Source organism: Oncorhynchus mykiss, chromosome 18 (genome assembly GCF_013265735.2).
Source record: "Oncorhynchus mykiss isolate Arlee chromosome 18, USDA_OmykA_1.1, whole genome shotgun sequence".
Classification (NCBI taxonomy): domain Eukaryota; kingdom Metazoa; phylum Chordata; class Actinopteri; order Salmoniformes; family Salmonidae; genus Oncorhynchus; species Oncorhynchus mykiss.
In genome coordinates, this window is record NC_048582.1 from 52,498,939 (window position 1) to 52,518,801 (window position 19,863).

Below are 19,863 nucleotides of genomic sequence, written 5' to 3' on the forward strand. Positions count from 1 at the left end.
ATAGAGAGAGAGAGAAGGGGTAGAGAGAAGAGTGAGAGTGGGTAGAGAAAAAGAGAGAAAGAGAGCGAAGGGGTAGAGAGAAAGAGAGCGAAGGGGTAGAGAAAAAGAGAGAGGAGAGAGAGAGAAAGAGGTAAAAGTGTTTCATCTCTGATGCAGGGAAGGAAAATATAATCAGTTCTCTGTAATTCAATCTGTAATAGAGAGAGGCTCCAACGTCTGTGTGTGTGTGTGTGTGTGTGTGTAATATAAATGATACATGTGACCTACCTCACACATCCAATACACAGACACACACACACACGCCTAGACTAACTGCTCCTGTTGATTGGTGGTTCAGAGACATTTCCACCCAATCAGTCACCAGTGTGCCTCACACTGATCCCTATTGGTCAATTAACTTTGAATTCCCATAGTGTACTAAGTTAAAACCATTGTAACAGGTTATGACTGGGTTAAAATGGTGCTCTTAGGTTAGCCATGCTTCTCTTGGTAGTCTCTTACCAGGGTTGTGTTCATTTGGCACAATACATGAGAAAATGTTTTGAAAGGGAAGGGGTACTGTCTCAACTTGTCTAATAAGAGATGCTTATTTTCTTTTTGAAATGTTTTCCTGTTTAGTGCCAAATGAACGCTACCCATGTCTGAGCCCAATCCATTGTAAGTACTATTTATGAATGAACAGTCTGTCTTCATGAGACTTTCAATATTAGCTGCACCTCAACAGATAATAATGAACAATAAAATACCACACCATTTACGGCACCCTTATCTTTCTCTCCCCCCCCCCCCCCCCCCTCTAATCCTTTCCAGGTTGTTCTGTCCATTCAATCCCTCTCAGCTCTACTAAGCTCTTTATAAACATCCGTTAACCACCACTCTATCTTTCTACTGCTGACCCTTCCTACTGTACCTCTCATTCTCCCTCTACCTCTCCCTCTACCCATCTCCTTCTCCCTCTCCTTACCTCTCCCTCTACCCATCTCCTTCTCCCTCTCCTCCATTTACCCACCTCTCCCTCTACCATCTCCTTCTCCCTCTACCTCTCCCTCTCTCCTTCTCCCTCTCCCCACCTCTCCCTCTACCCACCTCTCCCTCTACCCACCTCTCCCTCTACCCACCTCTCCCTCTACTTCTCCCTCTACCCATCTCCTTCTCCCTCTACCCACCTCTCCCTCTACTTCTCCCTCTACCAATCTCCTTCTCCCTCTACCCACCTCTCCCTCTACCCACCTCTCCCTCTACTTCTCCCTCTACCCATCTCCTTCTCCTTCTACCCACCTCTCCCTCTACCTCTACCCACCTCTCCCTCTACCCATCTCCTTCTCCTCCCTTTACCCACCTCTCCCTCTACCTCTCCTCCTCTCTCCCTCATTACTTGGCTGCTACTAACTTCTCCCTCCGAGTCTATATGCCCCCCCCCCTCTCTCTCTCCTTAATGTAGTGCGTCTGGCGAATGTGAGTCAGTCTGTCTGGACTCAGTATATCATCATATCACATGACAACTCCATTCAGTAGGGACAAGACAATATCAATCACACACACACACACGTCTCTGTGGCCTGGCTCCCTGCTGGTTGAGATTAGGGGTAATCCAGAACTGTTGGGATGAAAGATTAAGAATGAATTACCTGCTGCTGGTGAGACAGAGAGAGAGACAGAGAGAGAGAGAGAGAGAGAGAGAGGAGGCGAGAGAGAGAGAGAGAATGGTATCAAATACATCAAACACTTGGTTTCCACATGGTTTCCACTTGGTTTCCACATGGTTTCCACATGGTTTCCACCTGGTTTCCACATGGTTTCCACATGGTTTCCACATGGTTTCCACTTGGTTTCCACATGGTTTCCACATGGTTTCCATGTGTTTGATGTCATTTCATTTGCTCCATTCCAGCCATTATTATGAGCAGTCCTCCCCTCAGCAGCCTCCACTGGTGTTTGTATCATCCATTTCTTGTCTCCTCATGCAGACACACACACACACACACACACACACACACACACACACACACCGATCATTAACTTCAGTAGCTCATTCAGGCTGCAAACGCCTTGGAAAGAACCATCTAAAGAGCTGGGGTTTAAAGGTTAACCCAAGGGGTTCTAGCACACACACACACTAGCGTCTACGGCTACGTTTTTACTTTGCTTTGAAGCACAGAATCTATTCCCTATAATGCCAAACATTGAGTCCATATTCAAGGATGATCTTTTTCATTCAGGCAGTAATAGTTCAGATTAAGACATTAACCAATCAACTACGAATTTCCTTAATGCATTACACTTAGTTCTCTGTCAGAGTCACATACAGATACAACATTACATTGTAATATGGTGCACTTGGATTTTGAAAAATCTATATAAAAAAATACCTTTTTCTTGTTTGTTTAAGGGTAATCTGTTTCTGTGGTGACACAGATGGGGGCTGAATGTCTGATGGTTGTTCATGAGGATAAGACAGTGGTTCCACCTGATCAGGCCTCTTTAGTCTAATGTTCTGGTGACCCACAACATACTCTCTATAACACACTATAGAACAGTACATTACATATAGTCACATCGACGACACAATGGGCAATACTTGCATCTACACACAGTCATCTGTGGTTAAACTCCACATGAGCATCTGTGGTCGAAATCTGATCCTTCTCTAGTAATGGAGGAAGAAGGAGGGATGGGAGATGTAAGGAAGGAGGGAGAGGGACAAATAGGGGAGAGAGATGTACTAAGAGAGAGATTGAGAGCAAGATGTAGATAGGGAATCTCTGAGATAGCAAGTAGAGATGTAAAAATGGAGGGATGGGGAGGGAGAGGGGGAGTGAGGGATGGGAGAGTGGGAGTGAGGGATGGGAGAGGGGGAGTGAGGGATGGGAGAGGGGGAGTGAGGGATGGGAAGAGACGGTTGTAGCAGGAGCTTCTGACCTCGTTCACTCCTCTGTCGGGACATCGGCTAAATTATTCAAAAACACACACAGGAAGCCCCCCCCCCCCCTCTTCTCAGACAAAGCTCAAAGGCCAGATCTACAAATACACACTTCCTGTGTCTAGCAACATAACCCCACAACATATCAACACACACATGCACAAACACAACATATCAACACACACATGCACAAACACAACATATCAACACACACATGCACAAACACAACATATCAACACACACATGCACAAACACAACATATCAACACACACATGCACAAACACAACATATCAACACACACATGCACAAATCAAGACTAACAGTGAAATGCTTACTTACGGGCCCTTCCCAACAATGCAGAGAGAAAATAAAAGAAATGATGGAAAAATAATCAACCGAGGACTAAATACACGAGTACCAGTACGAGTTGATGTGCAGGGGTACGAGGTAATTGAGGTAGATATGTACATATGGCAATATGGTAAAAAATGAAAACACAAAGCAGACCAAACTCTTTGGTCCTTTAAAAACCTGCTGTTTGTAAGATAGTGTTCTACAGCCTGAAAAATAAACACGTGACTCTGGATGACAACATGATGATGTTTGTTTTCAACATTCGGGTGGTTTTCCTAAAGAAGATAAATCCGCTTTGTGCTTTTTTTTCTTCTTGGCACGACACTTACGAGTATCGCAATACTGGTAACCTCCCTAACGGGTAGGTGTCAAGGCAAAGTGGTAAACGGGTAAAGGATAAAGTGTCAAGGCAACAGGATAGATAATAAACAGCAGCAGCGTATGTGGTGAGTCAAAAGAGTTTGTGCAAAAGGGTCAATGCAGATAGTTACAGAGTTAACTATTCACCAGTCTTATGGCTTGGGGGTAGAAGCTGTTCAGGGTCCTGTTGGTTCCAGACAGTACCGCTTGCTGTGCGGTAGCAGAGAGAACAGTCTATGACTTTGGTGGCTAGATTCTTTAACCATTTTTAGGGCCTTCCTCTGACACCGCCTGGTATAAAGGTCCTGGATGGCAGGGAGCCCGGCCCCAGTGATGTACTGGGCCGTAAGCACTACCCTCTGTAGTGCCTTGCGGTCGGATGCCACACATACACACGGCTTGGGTGGTATCCAGATTGCCATACCTTCATACCGACATTGTGCCATACCGGGATATCCAGTAATACCAGCACTGAACACAAGGGGTGCTATTTTCAAACCCCACTGAGCCTCTGTAATCTAAAATCCCATAAAGAATGCTAACTAAATATTAACGAGCGCATTACAAAAATGTTATAGTCTCTGACCTAAACTATCTTCAGGACAGACATCCCAGCTCATAAAGTTATACAAGTAAGTCAAAAAATGCTACTCACAGTTTGCTGCACACATAAAACAGATATTAGACAGCAAAGCTCTTGAGCCAGGAGGGGATCCTCTGCTATTGTCAAGCAAAGCTTGATTTTGGAAGAAGCTAACCACTTAGCTAGATGGCTAACTAGCTACTAAACTAGCAAACCATGAGCACAACTGCAGAGCATTTAGCACATTTTAGACAGTTAACTTAAAAGGTGCAATATGCAGAAATCCTCATTTCCGTTTATGTGACAAAACAAGCCATGTATATTGTAGAGAATCATTTGACCATCTATACAGGTGTGAAATATATTTTACATAACCAAATATATTGTATTTTCAACTGGTAGATGTGTACAGAAAGTACAGAAAGTAAAAGATGCAAAAAACAAAACTTAAGAACGGGAAGCATAGAAATAGCACAACAGATCTACCGTTTCTTAGACTTGCTTTCAATGAGAATGACAGATCTATAACTCACATTTCGTTGTGAATTTGGTCAGGTCGCCCAAAAAGTTATATATTGCAGCTTTAATAGTTATAAGAGATCTAGCTGGCAAACATTTAGTTGTGAATTCCATACTGTAACTAAATCACCTGGCGCGTGCTGCACAACAGTGAGTGAATCACAAGGCTCCGGTTTCTCGTTGATGTGTGCTTGTAAACAAACACCACGTAACTGGGGACTACTGGTAAGCTTCATAAATGAAGAATTATGTGACAGGTGAAATGAAGAGCGCAATCTTCTTTATCTCCTAACGTATTGCGCAAGTTGACTGCAGGTGTTTACTTAAAAAGTAGCTACAAATATTAAAACAACTTCAAACAGTATTGACGGTAGGCCAGCATCCCAGAGTCGCCTCTTCACTGTTGATGTTGAGACTGGGGTTTTGCGGGTACTATTTAATGAAGCTGCCAGTTGAGGACTTGTGAGGCATCTGTTTCTCAAACTAGACACTCTTATTTACTTGTCCTCTTGCTCAGTTGTGCACCGGGGCCTCCAACTCCTCTTTCTATTCTGGTTAGAGACAGTTTGCGCTGTTCTGTGAATGGAGTAGTACACAGTGTTGTACGAGATCTTTAGTTTCTCAGCAATTTCTCGCATGGAATAGCCTTCATTTCTCAGAATAAGAATAGACTGATGAGTTTCAAAAGAAAGCTCTTTGTTTCTGGCCATTTTGAGCCTGTATTCGAACCCACAAATGCTGATGCTCCAGATACGCAACTAGTCTAAAGAAGGCCAGTTTTATTGCTTCTTTAATCAGACCAACAGCTTTCAGCTGTGCTAACATAATTGCAAAAGGGTTTTCTAATGATCAATTAGCCTTTTAAAATGATAAACTTGGATTAGCTAACAACGTGCCATTGGAACACAGGGCCTCTGTACGCCTATGTAGATATTCCATTGAAAATCTGCCGTTTCCAGCTACAATAGTCATTTACAACATTAACGATGTCTACACTGTATTTATGATCAATTTGATGTTATTTTAATGCACAACATTTTTTGCTTTTCTTTCAAAAACAAGAACATTTCTAAGTGACACCAAACTTTTGATCGGTAGTGTACACATACATACACATGGTATACCGCCCAAGCCTAACGCACACACACGGATCCATCCATGTTATTGGTTACTGAGGTTAGAAGAATGCTAGTTGTCCCCACGAGCCACAAACTAAAACACTCAAAACATGTCAGACGTGTAATCTCCGTTGTCCATTAAACCAGGGGTTCTCAAAGTTGAAAAAAAATATAATAATTTACATTTCATTTTTTTTAATGAATATTTCTAACAGATTAAACAAATTTCGGCCAAGGGCCCTGTGGAATAAGTTTAGAAGGTGTAATAAAATACAGTACGATGTAATATTATTCATAGATCATTTATGTTCTTAACCCTGGGCAACATGGAGGTACATTGGGATATTTGATATCCACACTGCTCCACCAATTAACCATACTTCAATTTAACGAGCGACTGTCTTTAAAAAGCAACAAATCCCTTTGAAGACGGCCTGTGGAATCAGAAACAGTTATTCTAGTGTCAAAATTGACTACACAGTGTAAATAGGATGATTTCTACCATAAAGTCAGTCTCTTCTAAAACAGAGGTTGGGTTTTGATGTCCAATTGCCCACTGACATTGGATGAACCGCTGCGGTGATTGCACTCTATCCAATAGGATGAGTGAGACAGACCTGCCCAGCAGCTCCGACTGTTTACATAAGACAACACATCACATTTACTTGAGAAATACTGCCCCAAACACCCTAGTTAGATGTCAAATTGCCTAACTAAAACAACCTTGGCAAAAACGTCAACATGAATGACAGGTTTCTTGAGTTATCTTAGTTTCATTCTGGGGGGTTTTGAGAATGTGAAATAGGCTTCCAGTGTCTCATGGGGGGGGGGGGGGGGGGGGGGGGGGGGGATTGGTCAGGAAACACCTCCAAGACTGAAATTGTGTTTTTCTAATGAGTAAGAGAACAACACACGTGCCAATCAACGTGTTCAGCAGCTCTTTAACACTGCTTGTATTCCCCTCCAATTTTATTCCTAAACGCACTGGAATTTAAAGCAAGAATCCTTAGTTGCTACATCGATTTTTACCCATTGATTCTTGAAGAAAATAACTTAGAAATGCCTCATGAGCTTAGCTCAATTGTCGTACCCCATCAGAACCCAAAATTTCAGCTTGTTTTACTCCAATGTTTGTGAACAATGTAAATGTAAACAAACACTATATAGCCTCAAAACATGGTTCAAACTACAATTTTGATGTCATGGATGGTCATTCCTTGCATCCATAGCCCTGTTTATGAATTTGAGAGTTGTTACATTTCTCCAGGCCCATCCCTCAGATTTTTACCAAAACAGAGTAGAATTGCAGGAAATTAGCTCGAAAACAGCAACATTTTCTCTCTGATGCCAAGAGGGGGACCTTCAAAATGTTCCTTTCCAGGGCCCGAGACTTGGTTCATCCGGCCATGCACTGCCAAAGTCATAGTAAAAGTCCTTGTATGCTATTTTTATCTTACTTGAATTTTGAGGGGGTTCCTGATGTATTTGCTAGCACAAAAGGGGTCCCCGGTCTGAAAAAGTTTGAGAAGCCCTGCATAAACGGGATCTCAAATGTTAGTCTACCTTTATCGCTCCTGCTGGGAAGCTGAATTTCAGAGTTCCCTACAGGGCGGATCAGATTTCTGACCACACCCATCTGGTCTCCTTGGTAACCTAATTACCATGATCGCTACGGAAACACGTGAGACAGATAGAGAGAGAGATGGAGGGAGAGAGAGGCAAAGAGAGGAGAGGAAGGATACATGCACGTCTCCAAACACACATGCAAGGAAGAGAAGCAGACAGCTGAGAAAGAATAGAGGTGAAAGATGCATCACACACACACACAAAAAAACCCTATATGTTTATGTGAGGGAGTGCCCTGTTTCTGGTTTATATTTATAGTGAAGCCCCAAAACAGAGATCCCAGAATGCTTTGTGGTTTTGGAGACAGTATGCTGCTGCTGCTGCTGCTCTCTAATTTACAGTCCTGTTATAGAATGCACACACACAGTTTCTCTCAATGTGCATAAATGCACGCGCACACTAAACACAGGGAGGTTGAGGGAGAGAGAGAAATAAAGATAGGGATATGGATAGAGAAGGAGGTTGAGGGAGAGATACAAAGATAGGGATATGGATAGAGAAGGAGGTTGAGGGAGAGATACAAAGATAGGGATATGGATAGAGAAGGAGGTTGAGGGAGAGATACAAAGATAGGGATATGGATAGAGAAGGAGGTTGAGGAAGAGATACAAAGATAGGGATATGGATAGAGAGGGAGGTTGAGGAAGAGATACAAAGATAGGGATATGGATAGAGAGGGAGGTTGAGGGAGAGAGAGATAAAGAGGGATAGAGATAAAGCTGTGACAGTAGCAGTAGTGTGGTTGTCATAGCGACGGCCATGGAGAGCAGGTAGAGCAGTGTCTCCTGGGAAATGAGCTACACTGTCCTCCCTCCCCCTCGCTCTCCATCCCTCTCTCCCACCATCCCTCCCTCTATTGGTCTCTTCACAGCTCTCTACATCTCACTTTGCGTTCCATCCATTCATCTTCATTGTCGATTCTCTCCTTCTATTCATGTCTCCCTCCCTCCTTTTTCTTTCCTTCCTGTGCATCCCCCTCTACCTTCTCTTGAGAATATGAGTGTGTGAGGATGTCTGCAGTACTGCCCAATTACTGAGGGTTTGTTCTGTGTGTGTGTGAGCTAAAGAGTAAAGACTGTAGTTGACTGTACCTCAAGCTGCTACATAGGCCCATCTGTAAGCATTAACACTACCAACACACGAACACATGCACACCTTATACAGTAGATAGTGTGTAGATAGTGGCAGATGGATAGAGATGGGAATCTCCCTATCTGACACCAGACACACATTACACTGCAGCCCCTACATGGAGCAATTTTGCCTCTTGTGCAAGAAGTCACTATTTCAGGTGAAAACACTAACCCTGGGGGGAAAAAAATCTACTTCTATCCCCACACCCTATCCCCTTCCCTGTCAGTATTTAAAGATCTGAAGATGACAGGCTAGGTGTGGGTACCCTGGTGATGTCATACCTCCACTAAGCATAATGAAGGGTAGAGACATATTGTGAAAGGTGTTTCTTCTGGACCTGGGGGACCACCAGACAGTCCACCTTTTTGTTTTAGCCCTGCACTAGCACACCTGACTCAACAAAACCTTTGGTTATTTGATTCAGGCGTGTCAGGTCAGTGCAGGGCTGGAACAAAGATGTGGCTTGTCTGTATGGTTGTCCCTCAGGAGAGCGAGGGGAAACACTGGTTCCACCTTTTCACGGCTGTGTCCCATCACTGAACACTAGTACAATAGAGGTAAGGGGAGCCGAGGGGTAGGGTTGAGACATCATCACTACACTGCTTGTTATCATGCCAGGCTCAATACTTAAGGGTCTATCAGAGTATTAAACATGTCCGCGTGTGCACAGCAGTGTTCTAGAATATTGGACCGTTGGCATTCATTCATACTTTGAATTCTCAGCTCAGCTCAAGGAATTTCTCCAGCAGTCAACACATTCAAATGAACAGAGGACACGTACCAGAGACGCGTTGGTTGGGAATTGTGGGGAGGTGTGTGTTGGGGCTGTGCGCCTCTCGCAGGTGGTGGCCTCAGAGCCGTGTAGCTATGTCACAATGGGGGGGCGGACTATCGCATCTCAGAGTCTGTGATCTTAGCTTCAGGCCAACACAGACCTACTGTAAGCCTACACACGTACAGACCTACTGTAGGGTATAACAGAGCTCTGGATATGAGCTGAGAGCAGTTTCATTTCCTACTACTGCAGTGGAACTGCCACAACCCTGAAAAAAGTATCCTAGGCTACATAGTGTAGTATAGGTATTATTACACACGATATACTGTATGTGAGTTCATGCTGTTATCTGTGTCCATACCCATCTGTGTATGTGTGCCTCTATACAGATCGATGTGTGTGGTAGAGTCTGTCCTCTAAAGGAGTGAGAAGGACCCACTTCCTGTGTCAAATTGCCTCTCACATTCCACATTCTCTCTCTATCCCCCTCTCTCTCACACTATTTTCTCCTTCCCGCCGTCCTTTGGTCTCTATAGGGGGCTTGGTCTACCATTTCAGGCACAAGAAACTGATTCATTGCACGAACCAAACATGATCCTCAAAAACACCACTCTTCACACACACACACACACACACATACACTACATAAAAGCTCTCTCTCATTTCATACATACCACAAAAAGAGCTAGCACACAAACCCTGGCAGGAAAAGACAGGCAGACACACACACACACACACACACACACACACACACACACAAGGTCGTTGTGGGATGCAGCAGATGTCTGTGGGAAAATCACGCTTCATCTAAATTTACACGGCAGGAAATTACATCATGGCCTCATATCACAGGAAATAAATACCAATGCAGACCATCCACTAAGGATTGAACCAGGACACACACATGGCCAGTCATTCACTGGAGGCAGCAAAAGATCTGGGCAAGTAAGCCAATCTGTGTTGTGTGCCTTTGATGTGTGTGTGCCTTTGAAGAGTGTGTGTGTGTGTGTGTGTGTGTGTGTGACTGTCCCCAGGGCAGGGCTTTCTTGGGTTGAGGACTCTACACAGTCTATGCAACAGATTCTAAGGATCTACGTATTTTTGTGTGGATTAAGTTTTGGAACGTCACACAAACGGAGCTCCATACCTCCATTTGTGTAGACTGTGAAATCACAGTTGAGAGCCCTATCCTGCACATAGCTGAGATCACTGATGTATGTGTGATGTGGCCTGTGCCAGCATGAGAAACACACCTGCCACCGTGTGTGTGTGTCATCAGGGTCAGATTAGAGGGAGGTAGGCCGCCAACAGCACCGACTGACACAGTTAATCGTATGTGTGCGGCCTGCATAAGGCTATGGCAGCCAGCGGTACCGGCCTGGTCATTCAGCTCTGAGCACCAGGTCAACTAGACACTCCCATCAAATAGGCTACTGTAGAGCCGGGGAAATATAAGGGATTCACACGTTATCACATACAGCGCCATCCAAGACTTGTTGGACAGCAAAGTCAAACTTGTAGTTTGAGCTCTACTCCACCAAAATGAATCCAAGATCACATAGTGAATAAGAGGAAAAGTACAGACTGTCCCCTTTTAATGCTCCCAAGTGGCGCAGTGGTCTTAGGCACTGCATCTCAGTGCTAGAGGTGTCACTACAGACCCTGGTTTGATTCAAGGCTGTATCACAACCGGCTGTGATTGGGAGTCCCATATGGTACATATGTACAATCCGGGTTAGGGTTTGGCCGGGTTTGGGTAGGCCATCATTGTAAATAAGAATGTTCTTAACTGACTTGTCAAGTTACATAAAAAACTAAATTGGAGGATATTTTAGGCATTATGTGTTTTACCATTTTAAGCCAATAGCACTTTTGCATCCAAGATGGACTGTATACGGACTGTAGGCTATTTGAAGAACTGTGTTATCATACTAAGAGCACAACGAACGACTTCTCCCGGTATGGAGGATAAATTGGTACCGGCTGGTGAGGGGGTGCTGAATGCGCGTATGCGCGTGACGCACTGGTTGGTTCCGGGAGACGTGCGCATTCCTAATCAGTTCGCCTCGCGATTCCCGATGACATCATTCCCATCCCTTGCGCACCGCATCGCGTTTCCTACAGCCCACCCCTTCTTCACCACACACACACACTCCGGTTACCAGAGCAGCCCCTGCGTTTTCCAGACAGGCCTCGTTAGCTCTCACCTCCGCCTCGGAAATAGACGCACGCACATAAAAAGGTCAACCGGGCAGCAGATCGAACACCACACCATGTCCCCTCGCAGCTGTAGGCCTACGGACTCGAGCTTAATTACCGGGGGTGTAAGTGAGTTCGCGAATCAGACGCCACAGAGCAGTTAACCAAATAAGGACCCGTAATAACCTAAATTAGAACGGACCCACTAATTACGCACACAACTCCTGAGTTCTCTCTCTGTGTGTGTGTGTGTGTGTGTGTGAGAGTGTGTGTGTGATTAGTGGGTCCCTTGTAATTGAGGTTATTACGGGTCTTTATTCGGTTAACTGCTCTTTGGCGTCTAATTCGCGAGGCCTTTCTAAAAAATTAACCCCCGTCTCTGAGACACAAAGACCCGGGCAGAGTCTGGGGCCGCGAGCCAGACACGGGAGTCACGGGCGGCTCGACCAAATGTGGGTCGAGTCCAATATTTACTACCGATCACCGAGTAGCAGACACACACTGCTACTGCTGCCTCATTATCCACGAGCAACACACACAGGCAGGCACGCACACACACCAAATATATAGTTTATCAATACCCTATGGCCTATGCTATGCAACCCTAGATCCCGGACCACGTTGCGACATGATACATCGGTAGAAATGGAACAATAGAATACAAAGGACCCGGCAGACCCTTACCAGCGCGGAGTGAGCGAGCAGCGCCGCGAGGATCGTCATCAGACACGGCGGCAGCTTCATGCTGTGGCTGGGGGGCGCGAACCTTCACGGGGGAACAAGCGCTTCTCTCGGTAGGCAGTAGTCTCTAACTTCAGAGTGCACCGCCCCTCCTCGCGAACATCCGTCTGGCGTGTTATTAATCCGTATCGGTAAAACACTAAACCGGCGTGTGTCCTTCTCCGGTAATAGTACCAGGCATAAAACGAGTGGAGATTCCTTCTTCCTACGACGGAAGCCCTTTTCTTTCTATTATTTTGTCCCCCTCTGTTGGACCCTTTAGTGTTCAAGACCTGGTAGATATAGCCTACTACCGGGAGATGCCAGACCTCAGCTCTATCCTCCCCCTCTCTGTCGAAAGCAGGATGTTCCTTATTATGGCGACGCCGCTCGGCCTGGGAGAGTCTGGCAGAAGGGGTGTGTGTGTTAGGCGGGGGGGGGGGGGGGGGATCTCCTCTGGCGGGCGAGGCGAGGATGCCCCCTGCAGCCCCGAATAGGCACCCACTGGCTGTTCCCCGCCTCTCTCACACACACACAAACGCATTCATACACAGGGTTGGGCGGATTACTTAAAAAATGATTCCCTTAATGATTACAGTTAGGTTTACATGAAATAAAGTAATTAGTAACGTAATCTTTTGAATTACTCAAAAGGAGTAATGTAATCCGATTACTTTTAGACCCGACATAGCCTAATTTAAATTTGCAGCGTTTAAAATAATGTATTTAATTTAGTAACTTTATTTCCAATAGTGTAAGAACATAACCTATAATTCACATGTTCTAAATGTGTGAGCATACAGGCTACACAAGATTCCAAAATATTGTCACGGTGGCCTATTCAAACTGGTTGAATGACTAGACACGGCTTCAAAACATTCACACCTGGCCCACTGGTCAATCAAATAAAAAACTCATGTCCGCAACTCTGCTATGCTCCCATGTCGATGTAATCAGACGCACAAAAAAGACAGCCATTTGATCCGAATATATTTAGATCTTTCTGTCTTTGTTGTGCGTCTGATTAAATCACCATAGGAGCAGTCTACCAGAGTTGCCGACATTCCTTTTTCCCTTGACGTTCTTCTTTCCTGCACCTGATAAATTGGATATGCATGTTTCTCTTTTCCATTGGTCAATCACAATCGTCTTTTCTCCATAAAGCTCCTGCCTTGCTTGCTGCTTTGTAGACTATTTAGATCTACTGTGTACGCTACAACCTGAACTCAGAGGTAGACGTAACATAGTAAACGTAAATTCGGAGTACCCCAATTAGTATGTTATGTTTCGTATGATATGTATTCATTTGTGGATGTCCATCATCCATTTTGTATAAGTTATACATTTACATTTGTATGATGTTACAAATTCCAAATTGTCTGTGATGAAATTCAAACACGCAATATTTTGGTTGGTAGATGTTTGTGTTATATATTTTTGCCTTAGTAACTAACCTGTCTTATGTAAGTATACTAAAGGTAACATTATTTTGAGTGGGTCTTATTTACGTTTACTATGTTACTTCTAGTCTGAGACTAGGCTGCACATTCGCTCTCTTCGCCCTGTGCGCCCAGAGTGGGCCTGGTGGACAGAAAATGTGACAATGTGATTTGAGAGCACAAAACATTATGTAGGCAAATTATCCTATGGGGGGGGGATGTCTGAATACTCAGGAGCCCTATTTAGCCAGTAATATATAGCAACAATAGCCTAATTGTCAAACCCAAACTTCATGACAATTACTGGTTCAGGTTGCACATCAAAATATCTTGAATCATGCATTCTTGCATGGATTAAAACATTTATTGAATCATACTTAGTAGGCCTCCACTTCTTAATAAAGCACACTGAATGACTTTAAAGAGTCCTGTGACCTACTATAAGAATCCATCCACCTTTGATGAGCGATCAGCAAGACAATAGAATCGAGAGCCTGTGAGACTTGATGGTGCACTAAATGATGGCATTGCTGAGAATTTTTCATCAAATGTTCCTCTTGATAGCATATAAAGTCATCCAAAATATAATTAGATGTTTTTAAGAATGTAACTAATCTGACTACTATATACCTAATCCCCATTACATGTAATCCGTTACTACCCAACCCTGCATACAAACACACACCTCCCAGTGAAAAAACACAGGGGCCGAGGTAGAGCACATTCCACACTGCAGGGCGCATGGGTGCAACTCCAGATTACCAGGGATGTGTCTGAGTTCAAAACAACTGGGAACTTGAAAATCTCTGACTTCTGAGTGTTCCAAGACTACTTTGAACTAGGAAAAAACTAGCTCTGACTGATAAAAAACTTTTTGAACGGTCATCCAACTCGGAATTCAAGTCAGGAACTCCTGCCTCTTTCTAAAACTCAGACTTTCCAACCTGAAGATCACTGAAGTCATAATTTTACATTTTTTTCCCCTGAGTTCCCAGTTGTCTTGAAAGTACCATTAGGCCAACCAGAGTCAGAGGGCCTTCACACCAACATATCCGCTGATTCTACAGTAAAAGTAAACTGGGTCGTGTTCAGTAGCCTAGGCTAGAGGCACAGGGAAAAACGTTTTGAAACATTTAACCGAACTGCAGTCTAGTCCAAGTCAGTCCATCTCGATGCGTTTCTATGTTGTTGCCTAGGCTACTCTACTGCTATGACCCTGGGTTATTTTCCCATTCCATTATACTGAGGTGACATTAGCCTATTACTATTGGGCATGTGAGTGCATGTTCCCATGAGAAGTACCACTCTCCTGACATTTTCTCACTTTGTCCTTTGTTCTTTTGAGAACAGTTCTGCAGCTGAAGGCAAGGAGAAGAAAATGACTTTCTGTTTACTAAAGGAGTGTCTTCTGATGTAATGGATTTTAAATATTTAAAACTGTACAAAATGGCATCAAGCTGAATTACACACAATTTACAATGAAATAATATTTTAAAAAGGAGGCATTACAAAACACCATAATTATACAAATATGTCTTTCCTGATTCCCTTACCCTGACAAAAGTTGATATAAATTCTGGGATTGTTGGTTTATTTGGTGGCTGTATAAAAAACACCTCTTCCTTTCCTGGAGGACAATACAACTATACTAATTTTATATCCTTAAAGGCTAGTACTGTTTTATCACTCTGCAGAGAGAAGGCTCCATATGTGTACTCTTAAATGATCAAACCAATCAAGGAATAAATGGAAACCAATCAATCATTTGAAATAATCATCCTAAATGTAGCTAGGTGACAACCACATCAGTAATGGATAAAAACCTTCCTCGCAGCAGTTATATCAGCTCAAGTAAGAAAAGACAAGTGATGTACTTTGCATCTCCCTCACTCCATTCTTAGGTGTGGTGAGGATTATCAAATCCCATCTCAACACTGCTCTGTGTGCTACCCAACACAAATCAGAGACACAGACAAACAAAAACCACTCGAAATGACACTTCAAATTTTGAGTGTTTTTTTGTTCAGTTTTGTTTCAAAATAAAGACTCACATCATTGTTTAGAGACAATCTACAACAGGAGTTACAAAAAATAGTTGCCCAGGCAATAAACATACACAGGTTTCTGTTATAACTATACACATTATGGTTACAGGTGGTGCTCCTATTCATATACACAAGGCTCGCTGCCCCAAATGTACACCGTGTCGCTGCCGTCTGCCACAGCGGTAATCATGGTTACAGAGGGCAAGACAGGCGACGCCCGGTCTTTTCCCGGGGGACATGGACATATGATATGATACATCACTTTTACAGGACTAATATAGGTCAAAAAAAACAAACACACCACTCTCCTCTTTTCTGTACAATCCATGGTTTCACTTTACCCCCCTGAGAGAGGAGGGGGGAGATTGGGGTTCGAGGTAGACTCAGCGATGACAGTACACCGTAGAGCTACTTCCTTCTTCGAGACGTAAGTAACAACACCTTTCATATATCATGCCTCAAGATGAGCCAATAGTGGGTAGTGTTGGCAGATTTGAAATAGGTTGTTGTGGATGTCTGCAAGCAGGAAGTCGCTCCGTTGTGTACGATGTCATATCACGGCGTCTACCTTTAAACTCATGGCCCCTCACCCCCTTCCCTCAGAATTCCTATAAAAGATCTAAAAAACAAATACAGCTTCATGTTAAAGCAGAAATTACTACTACTAACAGTGTGTCCTGTGGTGGTGGTAACAATCCCCAAACTACACCGCAAACGCTTTGCGTGTTCCGGAAGTGTAATGTTTTTGGACTGCTACACCAGAAGGGGGAAACCACTTTATCAGTCATTTACACTTCAGCCAGGTCTCTCTGCGTTTTAAATAGACTTGAATTGTAAAAAGACTTGTCTCGTTGATTTCAGTGGATTTGCTGTGGGTAACGGATGTTTAGTAAACGGACAAGCCACGTTTGCAGTGTAGTTTGGGGGTTGGGGAGGTGGTGTAGTTCAGGGGCTGGGGAAGTGAATTCTATTGAAGCAGTGAGTGGAAGGTCAAACGAGATGGTGGTGGTGGTGGGGGGGGGCTTTGTACAAGTACTACGCAGTATAGAAAGGGCTTTTCAAAACAAAAATTTGATATTACAATTTACAATATACAACAACTTATATGTCACAACCAAGGAGGTGAGAATATACACTGAAATGCACAATAGTTTTTCTAAGATTTTAGTTTTTTGTGTGAGTTTTTTTCTTTTATATCGTCTGATACCAAAAAGGGTGGTAAATCACTTTTACATTACAAGGGTTTACAAATGTACAATTATACAGTCAGAAATATGTGTTCACTACTAGGATACATTATAGATACAGATTCAACATCAAAAACCAGAAAAACTACAAAGTTTTATATATATATTTATATATATATATATGCAAAGGTCTACACCAAGTATACACGCTATATATAGAAGCAAGACCGGAAACGAATCTCCCATGCTAAATGATCTGTGTGCTGGTAAGCTCATGGCGTGCGTGTGTAGCATGTGTGTGTGGTGTGCGTGTCTGTTTGTGTACAGTGTGTGTTGGAGTTGGTGACGCCGTCAGACAAATTAAATACGTTTGTTCCATCCCATACTTGCGATGGGACAGTGTGTGCGCCGCAGCAGTAGCAACAAAGTTAAATGATTCTAATTTATTTAAAAGACGAATAAAGAAAAAAAAAAGGGAGAATGAATGAAGGAGTGGGATGCTTGGGTTGGGGGAGGGGCTAAATTAACCAAGGCTTCCTGTTTAGACAGGCCCCTCCCAATGGGCTACCATAGGGGTAAGAGTGAGCGGGACGGTTGGAGTATTTAAAGAGGGTTCTACATGATGTAATTGGGGGGTAGGATAGTAGTTTACATGATCTCATTAGGAGGGGAATAAAGGGGAGGGGGGGGTGTATATATAGGGTTACGGGTGTCGGGAATAATGGGGTATATATTGATAGTAGTTTACACGATGCCACTAGGCGGGCCACTCCGTTCTTCATGTAGGGTATAGGCCAGGGGTTATGGTACAGAAGACAAGACATTCCAATACAACGTCAGCTGTGCACAGAGAGAGGGTGGTCGGCCTTTATGTTGAATGGCCACCGTTCCTCCAACACACAGCAGGTGATCTACTGCACACGGCTGACGTACATGTTGGTCCGTCTTGTACTTAAGGGTTAGGGTGTAAGGGTTGTTAGTTTACATGATGCCATTGGGAGGGCCACAGAGAGGGCCCAGGTCCACTCCATTCTTCATGTAGTATTTCTCCAGCTTAGCCAGGATGTGTTTGCCATACGTATACTTCCTCAGAGTGGAGATGTGGGGCCGGATCTGATGGGGAGAGAGAGGGAGAAATAAGTACACACACACAAAATTGCATAACCATCGATACATATATTTCTAGAGCTTTAAGATAACACTAATGAAAAACCGCTATACAAAATAAATCACACACACACTCTTCTCTCTTTCAAACACACACAGGTCCCAACCTTGTGCATTACGATCTTCCTCTGTGTTGGTTCAGCCACGTCAATCATCTTCTGAACCACATAGTTGGCGTACTGGTCCTTCATCATGGTGTACAAGGCGCTGTGGGGCCCCTCCGTCAGGCTACACACCTCGTCTATCAACACGGCCCGCTCTGCACGCGACGCATGGCTCACACACTTCTCCACCACATTACTGCAGAGAGAGGCTGGGTTAGCCACGGATTCTGCTCGGCCTTTTGCGTTCTAGGCCAGGTTAACTGTAACTTTGTGACAACCACATATACAAAACGAGTTTATAAACCATGTTCCCATGCACGGGCACACAGCTCTCCTGGGACTGTCGCGCAGAATAAACGGAGGTAGTTTCAAGAGTTAACACTACCTATGTGGGAATTGTGATCAAATCAACTCAAGATTAGCCACTTTCAACACAACATACGGAAACAAAATTGCACAAGATGTTTTCTTGTAGGCAGAGCGCATTGGAGTAACATTTTCTGTAATAATGGTTGGGAATATGAATTCATTTTATTTTGTAAAGTGGTTTCTTGTGTCAAACAACATTTTCAGTCACGTCCTTGTCTGAAGGACAAGTGGATAAATAGGTTCATGTCAAGCCCTGTATGCTTTTTTCAAAAGTCTCATGGAATGTAGGCCTACATTGAACACCACACATTGTCTGTAGGCTGAATGATATAACAGTTATTTGCATGTTAAAATGTTATGGGATGCATGTTCTCCATTGTTTTTGATGGTATGCCACTCTGGTAGGCCTACATTATGATCCAATAGCCACAGTAGTCTACATTATGATCCAATAGCCACAGTAGTCTACATTATGATCCAATAGCCACAGTAGTCTACATTATGATCCAATAGCCACAGTAGTCTACATTATGATCCAATAGCCACAGTAGTCTACATTATGATCCAATAGCCACAGTAGTCTACATTATGATCCAATAGCCACAGTAGTCTACATTATGATCCAATAGCCACAGTAGTCTACATTATGATCCAATAGCCACAGTAGTCTACATTATGATCCAATAGCCACAGTAGTCTACATTATGATCCAATAGCCACAGTAGTCTACATTATGATCCAATAGCCACAGTAGCCTACATTATGATCCAATAGCCACAGTAGTCTACATTATGATCCAATAGCCACAGTAGTCTACATTATGATCCAATAGCCACAGTAGTCTACTTGGCCACTGTTATAACTAACTTAAAGCGGTTTGCGCTGAGCAGACCTGAAATTTGGTCAATGACAAAAAAAATGATAAACCAATTTGATTGCTTGATGTGCGAGTGTGTACCTGGCAAACTTGTGTTGGCTGAGCCCCAGTACGTTTCCTCTGATCTCAGCTACTATCTTACTCTTGTCCTCCGCTCTGCCGTGTTCTAATACATGCTGGATCACATAGTTACCATACTGGTCCTGGAGAGAGATTTACACACAGTATGGCATTTAGCTAGTTGACAATTTAGCTAGTTGTTCAACCAGATCCAGCCTTAAACACAAAACACAATACAGAATGTCAGTGTGATGACAATGTCCTGATCTGAACATCAGCAGATGCAAAACAAACATTTTAACAATTT

The 19,863-nt window shown here is 43.6% G+C and overlaps 2 protein-coding genes across 5 annotated transcripts in view; both read right to left on the bottom strand.

The window, feature by feature from the left end:
• LOC118941185 (syndecan-3-like) overlaps positions 1 to 12,704 on the bottom strand; it is a 38,433-nt gene extending 25,729 nt beyond the window's left edge. Inside the window, exon 1 of the mRNA XM_036953139.1 lies at positions 12,273 to 12,704. Within this exon, the coding sequence (XP_036809034.1) occupies positions 12,273 to 12,332 (60 nt within the window). The 5' untranslated portion in view covers positions 12,333 to 12,704. The remainder of the gene's footprint in view (positions 1 to 12,272) is intronic.
• Positions 12,705 to 15,746: 3,042 nt separating this feature from the next.
• Positions 15,747 to 19,863, bottom strand: part of pum1 (pumilio RNA-binding family member 1) — a 36,943-nt gene continuing 32,826 nt past the window's right edge. For all 4 annotated transcript variants that reach the window (XM_036953143.1, XM_036953141.1, XM_036953140.1 and 1 more), the window contains 3 exons: positions 19,578 to 19,699; positions 18,254 to 18,446; positions 15,747 to 18,092 (listed from right to left, as the gene is read on the bottom strand). In XM_036953143.1, the coding sequence (XP_036809038.1) occupies positions 17,961 to 18,092; positions 18,254 to 18,446; positions 19,578 to 19,699 (447 nt within the window). In that variant the 3' untranslated portion in view covers positions 15,747 to 17,960. The remainder of the gene's footprint in view (positions 18,093 to 18,253; positions 18,447 to 19,577; positions 19,700 to 19,863) is intronic.